The following is a 14,427-nucleotide window of genomic DNA, read 5'->3' on the forward strand; positions in this document are numbered from 1 at the left end:
TGCACAAGACCTTGGGTGATCCCAGACTACAAATATAAATATATATGCGCATATATATGTGTATATATATATGTATATATATACATATATATATATATATATGAACATTAAAGCAAAGAGAGGCTGAAACAAACACAACAGAGTGGAATTGTTAGCCTAGGTGATAAGAACACTGCTCTTCACCATTCCTGCTACTTCAGTGAAATTTCTCAGCATAAAACATTTAGTAAAGGCTAGTGAGAGGGTGAAGCTTGATGACCCGGGTTCAATCGCAGGGACCCACCAGGGCAAAAGGAAAGAGCTAATGCCTGCAAACTGTCCTCTGACCTCCACACTCTTGCCATGGTAAATAAATAAATATAAATAAATAAATGTAAAAGGATGTTTAATGAGTTGAATCACATTAATTCGAGGTACATCAATTTATAGTGAAACCCAAGACAACTTTTTGTTTTTTAAAGATGAATTTTAGCATGGAAAATAAAAAAACAGATCAGGAAAACAGCTAAACACAATCCCACAAAAATGTCTGCTGGCTTAACAGCCTGGCCTTTCCCACTCCTCAGCCCCATCCCAGCAGTGGGCTGTATAGCTGAGTGAGCACTCCGTCCAGGAAGATGGGCCTCTCTCAACAAATTTGCACAGAACACATGGGGCTTATACTATATAAATATAGCAGGCTTTCTGAAGCCTGGTGCTGTCGGCCTTGAGGGACCGCTAACGCTTTGTTGTGGGGCTGTCCCACGCATGTGGGGTGTCTGGCAGCCTGCATCCATGAGATGCCTGTGGCGCCCTACCCCCAGTTGTGACGATTGAAACTGTCTCCAGACAGTGCCAAATGTCCCCTGGGGACAGAAGAGCCCCTGGTTGGGAAGCAGTGAGATACACAGACATAATGAAACGATTTCATCAAAACACTCTATAAACCAGTCTCTGCACCAACGATGGCTTGGCTCTCTACATGAAGTCTGCTGCGCAGATTGCCTCTGTCACTTGCAGCGGACACAAGGATCTCACCATTCGCATGTCCTACCAGCAGACTACCCTGAGTCACGGCTGGGTGCGCAGGCATATACCTGCAGTCCCGGTGCTAAGGAAGACAGATACAGAAAGACGACTCCAAGTTCAAGGCCAACCTCATCTATGTCTCGAGTTGAGTTCCCAGGCCAGCCAGGGACACACAGCAAAACTCTGTCTCAAAAAATGCAAGAGACATGTAGGCCACTCTTTGGTTTCTACCAACAATGTGGTAATCATCATCTTTGGTGCCAACTCTACTAAACACCAATCTTTCCTTAGGCAGACGTAAGCCCACAGCTCAGAGGTATGTCACAAGGATCATGTGATGTCCAATCTCCCTTCCTAAAAGGTACAGGCTACTCACCCAGTAGTAAGTGTTCAAGAGCCTGGCTCTCCACCCCTTCTCAACACTGGGGGTTGCTTTTTATCTACTAAATCGTGTCAGATCTTGCAGGTCTGGTGTGTTGGGCCTATAATCCCAGCTATTCAGGTGATAAAATCAGAATAAAAAAGTTCAAGGCTGGAGTGGGCAATTTAGTCAGACCCTATCTCAAACTAAAAAGGGGTTAGTGTCCGGAGGTGACTTGGTGGTTTAAATGCACTTGCTACTCTTGTAGAGTACCAGGAAACCAGCAGCCAGATGGTGGCTAACAACCATGCCCCAAAGGATCTCTTGCCCTCCTCTGGCTTCAGGAGGTTCTTGCACACACATGGTGCATATAAACTCATGTTTCAATGGAAATTATTTTGAAATTTAAATCTTAAAAAAAATTAAAGAAAAAAAAAGGCTATGGAGCTATCTTACTGGTAAGAGTGTTCCCCTCAAATATACAGGATCCTAGATTCGAACCCCCTAGTATCCCATGCACATAAGTACTAAATCTAGAAAGTTTTTAAGATGGTACTCTTGGTAATGCTGTCATACAAGCTCATTGTGCAAATTCTCTGAGTTTCTGGTTCACTTCTACAATTCAATTTCATATTAAGATCTCTTGTTGAGTCATAAATGCTTTTCATTTATTGAGGATTTTGACCATTTGTCAGCCACAATACAATAGCTTTCTTTTTTTGATATGATCGGTTTTTTGTTTGTTTTTTTGTTTTTCAAGACAGGGTTTCTCTGTATAGCCCTGGCTGTCCTGGAACTCACTTTGTAGACCAGGCTGGCCTTGAACTCAGAAATCTGCCTGCCTCTGCCTCCTGAGTGCTGGGATTAAAGGCGTGCGCCACCACTACCCAGCCCATATAATCGTTTTTATTAGATATTTTCTTTATTTACATTTCAAATGTTATCCCCTTTCCTAGTTTCCCCTCTGAAAACCCCCTATCCCATCTCCCCTCCCCCTTACAATAGCTTTCTTAGCTTCAAGTTTGCTTTTTATTTTTGCTTAGAGAGATTTCTGAAGTACTGGAGTTTTCCATTTAGAGCTATAAAAACCTTTCCCTTTACGATTCGTGGGGTTTTATGTCCTATCTTGGATGACTGCTTTGTCCTGAGATCACACTGATGAATGCATACATATGTGTGGATATGTCATACAGGCATGTGGATACATATATCTTATTTTAGGTTATTACAGGTTGGTGCTATCCTGCAGGATCTAAGACTCTAAGCTCGTTGGTTTGTAAACAGCCAGTTTTCCCAGCAGCGCTTGCTAGCCACTTCTCTCATCTGTAGTCACACACGCACTGCCCTGGTACCAAGTCCCTCTGGGCGCCTCTCCATTCCTAGGCCACACTCGTTTAAATGCCCTGCTTACAATATTTTAGAATATCTGGTAGAACTAATTACCCTCATTAGTCACCTTAAAAAAAAAACAAAACAACATTTTAGCTTTTCTTACAACACACTAATTTTTTTCTTCTGGCATAACTTTAGAATCCTGCCCCATCTAATGGAGGCTGTGGCCAGAGTTACGCTAAATCTATGGCTCACTTCTGGGAGAGCTGACATTTTGACAGTTTGGGTCTTGCTCTCCCTAACATGCCATGAACCTCCACTTCCTTCTGCTCCTCGGTGTCTGTTCCAAACATCCATTTCATACTTTTATCGCTCTACTTATTTTTGCTTGGTATTCTCTCACTACTCCACTTAAAATTCTGTTCCAGTATTACCAAAATGGTGGAGCTCTGCCCCAGTACCACTAGGCTGGACAGAAGAGTGACAGAAACTTAGCAACCTCACCTCCACCTCCATGCCCTGTGCTGGGATTTTTGCTTCTGTTTTCTGCGTTGGGGAAGGGCCTCGAGCAAGTATCCTACCTCTGTGCCTTATGCTTGGCTCACCGTTCACATTCATATTTTGAGCCAGGGTCTCCCTCATTTGTTCAAACTGGCTTTGACCTTGCTCTATGGACCAAGCAGCTCTTGAATTGTGACCGTCCTGTCTCACACCCCCAGGTAGCAGGATTACAGGCCTATGCCTCCAAACCCAGCAGTTTTTGTGGGTTTTTAATTCCTATTGGGTATCCACCCTTGAATCAACGGTGCCCGTAGTATAATCCCACCACAATCCCTTGCAGCAGGATTCTCGGTATAAGTTACATAGAGAAAGAAATGGCAAGAGATCAGATCAGTGGGGTCCTGTGGCTCTGAGCCCAGGCTAGCCCACACTGCAAATCTCAACTCATTTTCTTTAGCAAAAAAAAAAAAAACAAAAAACTGGAGGCCACCCCTCCCCCAGTGCATACCTGTTAGTAATGAGGACTGTTTCCTCCAGCACCACCTACTCATGGTGAAAGCGATGAAAAGGCATCTGGGGAACATCCCAAGACCACTGTTGAGAGGTGGAGAAGCTAGGGGGTAGCTAGCTCCTCACTCCTGGACAGGGCTAGCTGCCACAAGGTGGCTGAGCCTTGGAAATGAGGGAGGCCAGCAAAGGTTACCCTTCCGTGTTATGGGTTTTAGCAGCTCTGTGGGAAGGACCACAGCCCAGGTGCGGTGGGCTCCCATGGGCTCTTAAGCCAGCCCTGCACGCCTCTTCCCTACTCAACTCTCAAGGAATCCAAATGGGGTATCCTGAAGCTAGTCACAGGCAGGCTGGTCCTCCAAGGAAGCAACCAACTCGCCCAGCAGATGAGCCAAGGCAAGGCATGTCTACCATCATGGCCCATGTGCCTCAAGAAGAATGACAGGTGAGGCTGTCTGTCAGAGGCCGAAGGGGAGTGAGCAGGTTTTTCAGCAGAAGAGGAAGCTCTAGCAGCAGCAAAGGGTCCTTCCTGCCCAGGGGCACTAGGGAAGCAGCGCAGGGCCCTCCCCTTCCTGTTTTATGCGGGAGAACCTGTGCTAGCAGCAATACCCTCAGAGCCACTGAGGACCCTGGCTGATGACTAAGTCCAGACCCAAGCTCCTCCCACTCATAAAAGTGACCCCATAAAAGCCAATCACTGCAGGTCAAAAACTGTCTAGAGCTGCCACAGGGCAGCTGTTTCTCTTCCAGCCACAGGAGTGGAGGTCCCTCTACCTGGTTACTAGATGTGTCCCCAGGCTGTCTGTATCTCTCTTCCTGGTCTTCCCTACTGCAGACCACTTAGTCCTTGTCACCCTGCCTAGGAACAGCAAAGAACCTTCTCCCAGGAAGATGGCTCTCCAAGGGCTTGAGTCCAGGGTGACCTTTCATCCCTCAGCTTAGAGAATGAATCCATGGTTTATTAATTCCCCTCTATGATGTGGACGCACGGTTTCCACAGGCGGTCTAGAAGGGTCTTCACTCACTGCGCCAATGCACAGTTTGGGAGTGCCCAGCTCCAGGACCCCACTTCTGAAGTGCCTCCCAGCCTCCAGCTCTCGGCTTAGCCAGCCAGGCTCTGTGTGAGAGGTCATCTTGGTCATCACAAAAGCCACCTCCATAGTCTTAGTAATGGCGGCCGCTTGGCAGAGCCCACTTGGGCAGGCTGCAGAGACTAGGCTGGGGCTTCAGGCATCACTCCAAGTCCCACATGACCTGCTTTCCCACACCCTCTTTAGGAAAAGCACCGGAGTGGTTCACTTTCAGTTGTGTTTGCTATGGCTCTAAATGAAGAAACCACAGTCACAAAACCCAAAGGAGCCAGAAAAGGTAATTAGCTAAGGGACGGCTGCTAAGCTGTCTACTGGAGTTTACCGGTGGGGTGGGGAGTGGCTCAGAGGCAGGACTGGAGTGGAGCATTGCCCTGGCCTCAGATGTGATTCCACAGCACCATAGCTGTTTTAGTCTTTTGAGCCTTAAAGCCAAGAACCTTCTGATGCTTTACATGGGCCCTCTATTTCAATTGCCCATTTGTGTTAGAAGGCAAAAACAAACAAACAAACAAAAAAAAACAAAACAAAAATAATTACAAGAAACCCAAAGTCAACTTGCAAGGTCCAGAAAAACTTCCAGGAGACTGACAGCCCATTAAAGTCCATCTTGGCCTAGGGCAAACTGTATACCCTGCTCCTGCATACTCCACCCATGTGAGTCGACTCAGATGTATCATGGGTAGTCAGATGACTACCAAGTCATCACAGTATAAAGAATCAAATTTGGGGGCTGAAGAAATGTCTCAGTGGTTAAAAGCATGCGCTGCTCTTCCAGAGGACCCAAGTGAAATGCAGGCACCCACATTAGGCAGTTTACAACCAATGCCACAGGGTCCAATCGTGAGTGCTTTGCTCTAGACTCTGATGGCAGGTGCACACACACACACACACACACACACACACACACACAACTCTTTTAAAAGAGAATTGAAATTCTGGAGCTGAGGAGATGGCACAACATAGAAGGGACTTAGAGTTCAGATACCCAGAACCATGTGACAGTTGGGCAGACATGGCAGCCACCTGTCATGCTAGCCCTCAGAAGACAGAGATGGGGGATGCCAGGAAAGCTGGCTCACTAGACTGGCCAGAAGTGGAGAGCTCTGAGTACAACAAGAGAGAGACCCTGTCTCAAAAGAAACAGTGCAGAGCAGCCGAAAAGACACCTGTGGCCAACTTTGAGCCTCCATACAACATGAAAGCACACACATCGACACCCTCCAACACACACATGAACACTCAAATATACATAAACATAAAAAATAATCCAGCACCCACTGTATATCTTCCAAGTTCAAAACTATTATCCCCTAATTTTTATTTTAATTAATTAATTAATTGGTGCTAGAGATTAAACCAGCAGGCAGACCATTGCTCAAGTGAACTAAGTATCTCATTAATTTTTAATCCAAAAAAGGAAGGAAAAAAAAACCCGTGTTTTGTTTTGTTTTGTATTTTTAAAAGTATCCTTGTCTTTAGCAAGAGAGAATTCTTTTGTTTGTGGTTTTCATGAGACAGGGCCTCTCTGGGTTGCCCATCTTGTCTTCAGACTTGTAAATGCATGATCCCCCTGCCTCTCAAGAAGCTGGGGAGAACAGATTTTTAATTTTAAGAAGTCAGTAGAGAAAACAATCAGCTTCCGGCCTCTGGGATGAGGCTGTGAAAGGGCGGTGAGCTGGAGATTTCAGCCTTTCTGCTCCTTCTCTTGTGACGCTGGGCGGCAGCAGGGAGCGATGCCCACTCACCCCAGGATACTTCATTGGTCAGCTGTGTGAGGACTGGGTGTTATATTTACTGAATTTTATAGTATTTCTCACTTATCCAGGACACCACCTCAACTTAAGGCAAGGCACATCTATAGGAAAATACGACTGAAGAAGTCCATCTGAACTCTCCCAGGTGTGTGCTTCCTTAACCACAGCAGAAGAGCATCTATCAGTGGATATAGGAACTCAGGTAGCAGCCAGGGGCACACATGGCATCTTGTGGCATCTGTAATGTGAACACAGCTACAGCTGCTATGGTGAACACATCACTGACACTGCCAGCAGCCGTGGCTGGCACCTACCTTTGTCACGAAGGAGGGGCTGGGTCTTCATGCAATAGGTGAATGTGAAAATGAGATTATCTTCCCAGTTGGGTCTCAGAGCTCCTGAATTCTGATCGTGACGCAGCCCCCAGGAACTCCTTCCTCTCAACCCCCACACTGTACCCTTGCTCTCCCCAAACCTCAGGAAGGCGAGGAGTCCTTGGCCCAGGATTTGTGAGGTTCTGGCGACTTAACCTCGAAGGGCGAGGAGGGAGAATTCCACTTTCAGGGTTCTTGGCCCTTGGCTCTCTTAAGACATCTTCTACCTTTATCCTTAGGAGGAGAGTTATAATGAAGTGCCTGGTGGTTCCTTCTTCAGAACAGCTAAGGAGACCATGCATACAAAACTGAGCCTAGCTGGCAATGTGGGGGAGGGTCACCCCACTCATGTCCTTACTATACAGCCAATGTGACAAGCACAAAGCTAAGGGGATTGATTGTCTCACCTTCCGGTTCCTCCACGCTGCTGGCTGCAGTGGTGGGTGGCGCCACGGGAATCTCTTCATGAGGTACAGAAAAGGGGAGAGAGACAAATGAGGGGGAAAGACATTATTTCTGTTCCTTGGAAAGATAAGGGTCTCAGTGAAGACGCTTCCCACTGCTTAGCCTCCCTCCCCCGTACCCACTCCATAGCTCAGCTCAAAGGAACAAAAAGGGAGAGAAGGGAGACAGGGAAGCTGGCAGCTGGGTCCCAGGAATCTTGGGGCATGTCAATATGTTCTCCTGTCCTCACTGGGAAGGGATATCATGAGTCCTGTCTGTTAGGGAGGGTCAGGAGTAGGGGCAGCGGGAGGGGCTGTCGGTCCTCAGGGCTGATCTTGTACCCAGGACGTGACATGATGTTCATCTTAGTGCTACCGTCCAAGGGTCCTCAGCTTGGCCCCGCCCTAGGGGTTCCTCAGGCTTTCTGTACATCGTAATATGACTGCCTGGACCTCATTCATCTACAACGTTAACTCCACAGGTGAGAAGGATCTAGAAGCAGAAATGGTGTGGGAGGGGTTGGGGACCGGCCCTTGGTCTCTGCAGCCTGGTCCTAGCTGCCCAGGACTCCCGTCACATGGGCTAAGGCCTTTTGTTAGTTGGTAGATTGGGATGTGACTGAAGGAGGCGGGGCTCATAAAGGCATGGCCTCCATTTTGACCGTCCTCTTCGACCTAGACTAGCAGTTCATCCCGGGTACTTCCTGTACTCTTCCCTGTGTCCCGAAAGGTGAGGCGGTTCAGCCGATCAGCTCCACCGATTCAACCACCCGCTGTCAAAAGTTGAGGCTTCCTCTTTCTAGATAAGACCAAACCATGGGTCCAAAGTCCCCCTAGGGCAGCAATTCTCAATTTGTGGGTTGTGACCCCACAGGGGCTGCATATCAGATATCCATGATTCATAACAGCAGCAGAGGTACAGCTATGAAGTAGCAACAAAATAATGTTACAGTTGGGGTCATCACACCATGAGGAACTGTATTAAAGGGTCACAGCACAAGGGAGGTTGAGAGCCAATGCTCTAGGGGAAGGAGCACACAACTGTGGGCAAGTGACCTCCAATCCTGTCTGTAGCCACCATTTGACTATGGTGTCTTTCCTCTGACATTGGACTCTAGACAACTAGAACCTGAGGCTTGCCCCTGGAGAGCTCCGTGTCTCCTAGAGGAACCAGGCTTTGTGCCTTTAGGAAGCAAAGGCAGAGGACAGCCCGCAGAGCAGAGCAGATTTGCACTCAGTGACGTTATTCATACGTCTCTCAGGTGTTCAGTCACAGCAGCTCATTAGGAAGCTGGACCTAGGACCAGGCCCTTCCTTAGCCCTAAAAGGCTAGGTTGGTCCCAGCAGAAACTCTCAGGAAGCCATTTCCAAATGGCCTGCTCTGATACTGCAGGTCTGCAAATGGGTTTTCATGCTAAGGGCCATGGGGCACACAGGACACTTCTTGTCTAAAGTGGGGGTGCACACACAAGGCCCAGGGTTTCCTGAACTGGGACAAAACAGCACAAGCTTTCTAAGCACTGGCCATGCAAGCGCCTGGGGCCTCCTAGAATGGAGCCCAGATCTACTGTCTCAGGGGGTGGGGGTGGGGGTGGGGGAGATTTTTGTACTAGCCATCATCCCTCCCTTTTCCAAAGCAAGTCAGAAAAAAGAGAGCATGTAAGAGGGCCCAGGCACTGGCTTTGAAAGGTCCCTGGGGGATTAGTGCTTGCCATTCTGAGCAACCTGATGGGGGTGGGGTGGGGGCGATACTCACTGACAGAACAGGTTCCCCAGAGGCCCAAATATGCCTGGCACCTGGCTTTCTAAGTTTCTCTCATAGCTTTATGGGTGTGCAGAGAAAAGGGTTTCAATAGGCTGAGACTGGTGTTTGGATGCCATAGTGGGAAGGATTTCTTTTCCTTTCACTGGGGTGAACTCAAGGCCTGGGGTGTCCTAGGCATGCACACTTCACTTCCACTGAACAACCCCCATTCTATGCACCCTTTCCACCTGCTGTCCCCTGTGAGGACATCAAGAGTGCCTGACACTAACACTGAGTCATCTGCTGACAGTATACCCACAGGGACACTGTGACAGAGACTCCTGATTCATAAACTGCTCAGAACCGCTGCCAGAACCAGAGCTGACCTGTTCTGGAAGCAAAGGCCACAGGTAGTAGGACGGACAGACAAACACAGGTAGTGGGACAGACAGACTAGCACAGGTAGGAGAGACGTGGGCTGTCTAAGGTTCCCTCCTATTTGAGACAGGGATGACTGATTTCTGTGAGGGACATCTAGGAATCAGAGAGGGCTCCTGGCGTGAAGGGACTCCAGGCACTGGCCCCACAACTCGAAGCCGGCTCTGAGTCCCCGTCACTAATCAGTCATGGAGATGACTAAGGGACTCTGAGAACCTCAGAAATGGAGACTGACTGACTTCTGAAAAGGGCCAAGTAGTAAATATCTCAGGCTTTGTGGGTTATTATAGTCTCTGTTGCAACTAGGCCGTCCCACAAAAGCAGCTGCAGACAATATGTCTTTTTCTTTTTCTTCTTTTTTAAAAACTTAATACAGGGGCCTCAGAATGTAGTCCGGGCTAGCTTCAAACCTTCCATCTTCTTGCCTCTGCCTCCCAAGGGCTGGGATTACAAGCTCACACTACCATGCCCCGTGACTTCATATGCTTTTCATTGTGTCTTGAAATAGTATCCTTCCTTTGATTTTTGTTTAAATCATTAAAAAGGTACAAGGCACTGTGCCAAGGGGAGAAAAAACCCAGCCTGCAGCCAGTTCCCTGGGTGGAGCACGCCAAGCCGGCTCTCTAGAGAATCCACTTGGTTCCTTGGACTCCAGCTTGTGTGCTGAGACTCTCTCCTGCTCCTCTGCCCCGGGCATCCCTTCTTGGTTTGGATAGCCCTAGGCAAGGAATCACCAGAATGAGGCTGGACCCGGGTTAGGCCTGAGTTGCCAGCCAGAGCTCACTTTCTGCCCATGGTCACAGCAGCATGACCCACCAGATACAAAATACAGAGAAGCTTCAGAGCCAAGGCCCAAGTACCGACCCTCTTTATATAACATCTCTTTGGGACCTCTACTTCACTGCTCCATTAACCCTTCATAGGGGCCACACAGGCCATGCACAAGAATCTGAGTAGCTTCTCTCAAAGGCCTAAGGCCTGGAATGAAAGTAGCACGTAGGGGTCAGGCTCATGCTGGAGAGGAGTCTTGCTGTCCAGCCTGGAGACAGTAACTCAGTGTTTGTAGGACTGAGAGCAATGGGCAATCTGGCTTTAATGCACATAGCTGCTTCTGAAGGTATTTCCAGGCCTGGAGTCTCTTGGAGTCACCAGATCTTACTGAACACCAGTGAACGAAGAGATGTCCATTGGTGATGGTTAAACCCACCGGACATGAGCAACCAGCCCCCACAGGGTCCCCCTCCCATCCCACCCAAGCAGACAGGAGAAGAAGATACACATACTGATGCAAGGGGCGATGGGGGAGCGGCTCTGCTGATAGCCTTTGGCACAGCGGTTGCAGGTGATGCCCGTCACGCCGTCCTTGCAGGGACACTGGCCAGTGGTTTGATTGCAGGTCTTGCCAGCAGCACCCACAGGGTGGCAATCACAGGCTGTGTGAACAGAAAACAGAAGGATCAGAGCGGCTGGCAGTACCCTTCCTGCCCAGGGCTGTCCCATGGTTCCCTACCCCAGAGAGGAAAAAAATGAAAAAGAACAGGTAGGCTTAACCAAGCTTACATGTTCTAGGGGTTCTGAGATGGGTTGCCTACCTACCACCCAAATCAAAATGGACCTACTTCAAAGGCTTGCTTGAGGAATAGGAGAGGGGAGCCAGGGAGTCCCTCCAGAACCCAGAAGGAGGGCAGACACTCAATTATGATGTCAAGCAGTGGAAGGGGGGGGCACTGAAGGTTGGAGGTACTGGCTTCTCCTCCAGATTTCTCTGTGGGTTCCTGGGTGGAAGAGGGTCTGTAGCTGATGAAGTTCAGGGGTGCTGGCCAGAGGGAGGCAAAGGGAGGAGGTGCCCTCCCCCCACTTGCTCAGCAGCCAGATGCCTAGAACCCAGACTGCTGGGTCACTCTAACACATAACCTTCAAACCCCAACTAGACGAGGGGCCTCCTGGGTCAAACTGGAAATGAAGCAAGGCCAGAGGCCACTGCATGAACATATGACCCTCCTGGGTTTGAAGAGTGAGCTCTGGTGGGTAGCCCCACATCCAAAAGTATCCCAAAGCTCCCTCTCTGTGTTCCCTTTGGGGGAGCTCTCGGCCACCACCATGAGGCTCCAAGCAATATCTGCCCCACCCCACCCCCGCCCCTGCAGACAGAGACCATCAAGGCATCTGTGCCTGGGCACTGGCTTTGCTGGGGGAAGGAACAGGGTAAAGGAGGCAGCGTGGTGCTTGTAGCTGCTGCCAGAAGCCCAGGAGAGCAGGGCATCCCAGTAACGCAATCTGTAGTCATTTCAATTCATGCCACATGCTGCTGTTTCTGTCCCCAAAGGGGACCAAAAGACATCTAAGAAAATAAGTGAGAACTGAGATCCTAAAAGAGCTGAACTAAAAAGCCCCTCCTCAGTACACTTGGCCCTGAGAGGCAGCCTCTCCCTAGGCCTCCAGTCCGGGAGTGGCCGTGAGGCGACTCAGGGAAACGTGTGCATAGAGCCAGCCTGTCTGCGGCACTTGGAAAGGAGAGCAATGTGAACACATGTGTGCCCCGGTGACATCAGAACACGTGGGGAAAGCACCAGGATGAGGAAGGGTCTGGGCCGGACAGGAAGGAGGACAGAAGGGGCCTGGAGGGCTGGCAGCTTGCTGGCTCCTACGACATAGTGTCTCTGAGAAGCACTCGGGCTGTTCCCATCTTACCCCTTCTTACACTCTGAGGCTGAAATATCCCTTATAGATCTCCCATGTTTTTGAGCATATGTTACGTGGCTTGTGGTGTGATTTGTGAAGGTTGTGGATGGTGAAAAGTAGGTCACCAGGGGCGGGCCTTATATGGTTATATCTGCCCCTGGTTCCGGTTTTCTCTGCTTCCTGGCTCATTCCACATAAACAAGCTGTCTCAAGCTCGAGGGCATCCTGCACCGCGCACGAGGCCACCTCTGCCATCATGGAGGAAGACCCTCTAAGAGTGCGAGCCAAACTCTGTCTTCCCTTGGGCTACCTTTGTCACTAGCATGGGGAAAAGTAGCTAATGCCATTGTAGATGGGAAAATGTCTCTGCTGAGACATTGTCTTTGTCGGTGTACTCTAAATCCACGTCCATACCCCTTTTAAAAATGAGTAATAAGATCTAGTCTTGATGGCCTGTGGAAAGGGTGACAGCAAGGAAGAGCTGGCTGCAAAGGACCTTTGACCTTTCCCTGCAGTAGGAGTGATATGGACATGATATGGAGTGAGTTGGTCATATATGAACAGAGGGCCACAGCATGGGATCACACAGTCATGAGCCACAGATATGGGCATAGGCATATATAGGGATGCCAGGTTCTTGTGCCAGCTGACCACCCCTGGCCTGTTCTGCAAGTCCCCCTTCCCCCCGCAATCAAATCCACACCATGACCATCCTCCTTGAATGCCGATGGAATTCAACTGTGTGCCAGTAACTTCTGGATCCTTAGAAGGTCACAAAAGGTCACTTGTTCAACAAAGATTCCAAGCCAGATCACACCTGGGCACCAGCACTCGCCCAGAGTGTCCTCACATTGGTAGGAGCTGGCCCAGCACAAGCTCTGGATAGATGAGCATGGGAGACTATGCATTAAGCCCTGCAAGCTGAGACCTCATCCACCTTGGCTGGCCCAGTGATGGCAAGGCCAGGGACCAGATGAATTCTGTATGGTCCTGTATTCTGTATGGTCAGCTCATCCTGAGGGTTCATCCTCAGCTTAGATGTAAGCCAAAACTTGCTGCTGAGTTTCCAAATCCTTTTCCCCAAGATTCTGTAGGAAGCAAAGCCACGCATCTGGTCTAACTGAGGCAGCAGTGTGGTGTACGCTTCCACACCCATCATTATCTATGCACAGAAGTCACATCCAGGGTCACACCCAGGCCATGCCACCAACAGAGCCTCTGCCAGCAGAGGTGTACCAATCAAGACTCCGGCAGACCCCGCCAGCACACCTACATTCTCATACATATACCCTGTGAGAACAGTCTGACTGTCGGAGGACAGGGCAACAGGCTGGTGAGACCAGGGAAGGATCTGGAACCCTGAGAGGAGAGGATGTCCAGACCCCTCACCCCCTCAGGACACACCTCTGTACTCCTCCTGGCTCTTCCACAGGGAAATGAGCTCTGCCCTCTTTGGGGCACCGTGAGACCATTGTGTGGCTCAGCACCAAATGCAACCCAATAGAGACCCACCCTTCACTCATTCCCGATCCCCATGCAAATGGCCCCAGAGAAAGACCTTTCCCCACAGACATGGGGAGGAGAGTGACCCAAACTGCACCCTCTGAGCAAAGAAGAGTGGGTTTTAAGCGTGAGAGAAAAAGCTGACAAGAGGCAGTGCCCTTGTGGCCAGGTCCTCTACAGGGGTGTGATGGCTATTCTTGGCTGTCACATTGACCACCTCCGGGATTAACTAAAACCCAAACAGCTGGGTACACCTGTGATGGATTTCTTTTCTTCATGAAATCATTTACTGTGGGAAGACCCGCTTCTAACCCAGACCTTTGAGCCGGGAAGATCCACCTTTAATCTGGGCCACACCTTCTGCTGGCAGCCTATATAAAGGACATGGAAGAAGGAATCTCTCTCTCTCTCTCTTTCTCTACCTGCTTGCCTTCACACTCATGGGCAAGTTTGTTCCTTCACTGGCATTCGAGCCTACTTCTTTGGGGTTCTGATATCTACTGAAGAGCAGCTGAGATATACCGAAGACCAGATGAGACATCCAGCCTCGTGGGCCCAGTAACTACTGGATCCTCAGACCTTCCCTAGGTAGACCATACAACTAATGTTGGACCAGCTGGACCATAGCCAGTAAGCCATTCTAATAAATCACACACACACACACACACACACACACACACACACACACA

General features: G+C 49.4%; 1 protein-coding gene across 1 annotated transcript in view; it reads right to left on the bottom strand.

The window, feature by feature from the left end:
• Positions 1-14,427, bottom strand: part of Ntn1 (netrin 1) — a 178,653-nt gene that overhangs the window by 39,930 nt on the left and 124,296 nt on the right. The window contains exons 4-5 of the mRNA XM_021212484.2: positions 10,837-10,986; positions 7,336-7,389 (exon numbers count right to left, since the gene is read on the bottom strand). Of these exons, the coding sequence (XP_021068143.1) occupies positions 7,336-7,389; positions 10,837-10,986 (204 nt within the window). The remainder of the gene's footprint in view (positions 1-7,335; positions 7,390-10,836; positions 10,987-14,427) is intronic.

Source organism: Mus pahari, chromosome 14, assembly GCF_900095145.1.
Source record: "Mus pahari chromosome 14, PAHARI_EIJ_v1.1, whole genome shotgun sequence".
NCBI classification, from domain to species: domain Eukaryota; kingdom Metazoa; phylum Chordata; class Mammalia; order Rodentia; family Muridae; genus Mus; species Mus pahari.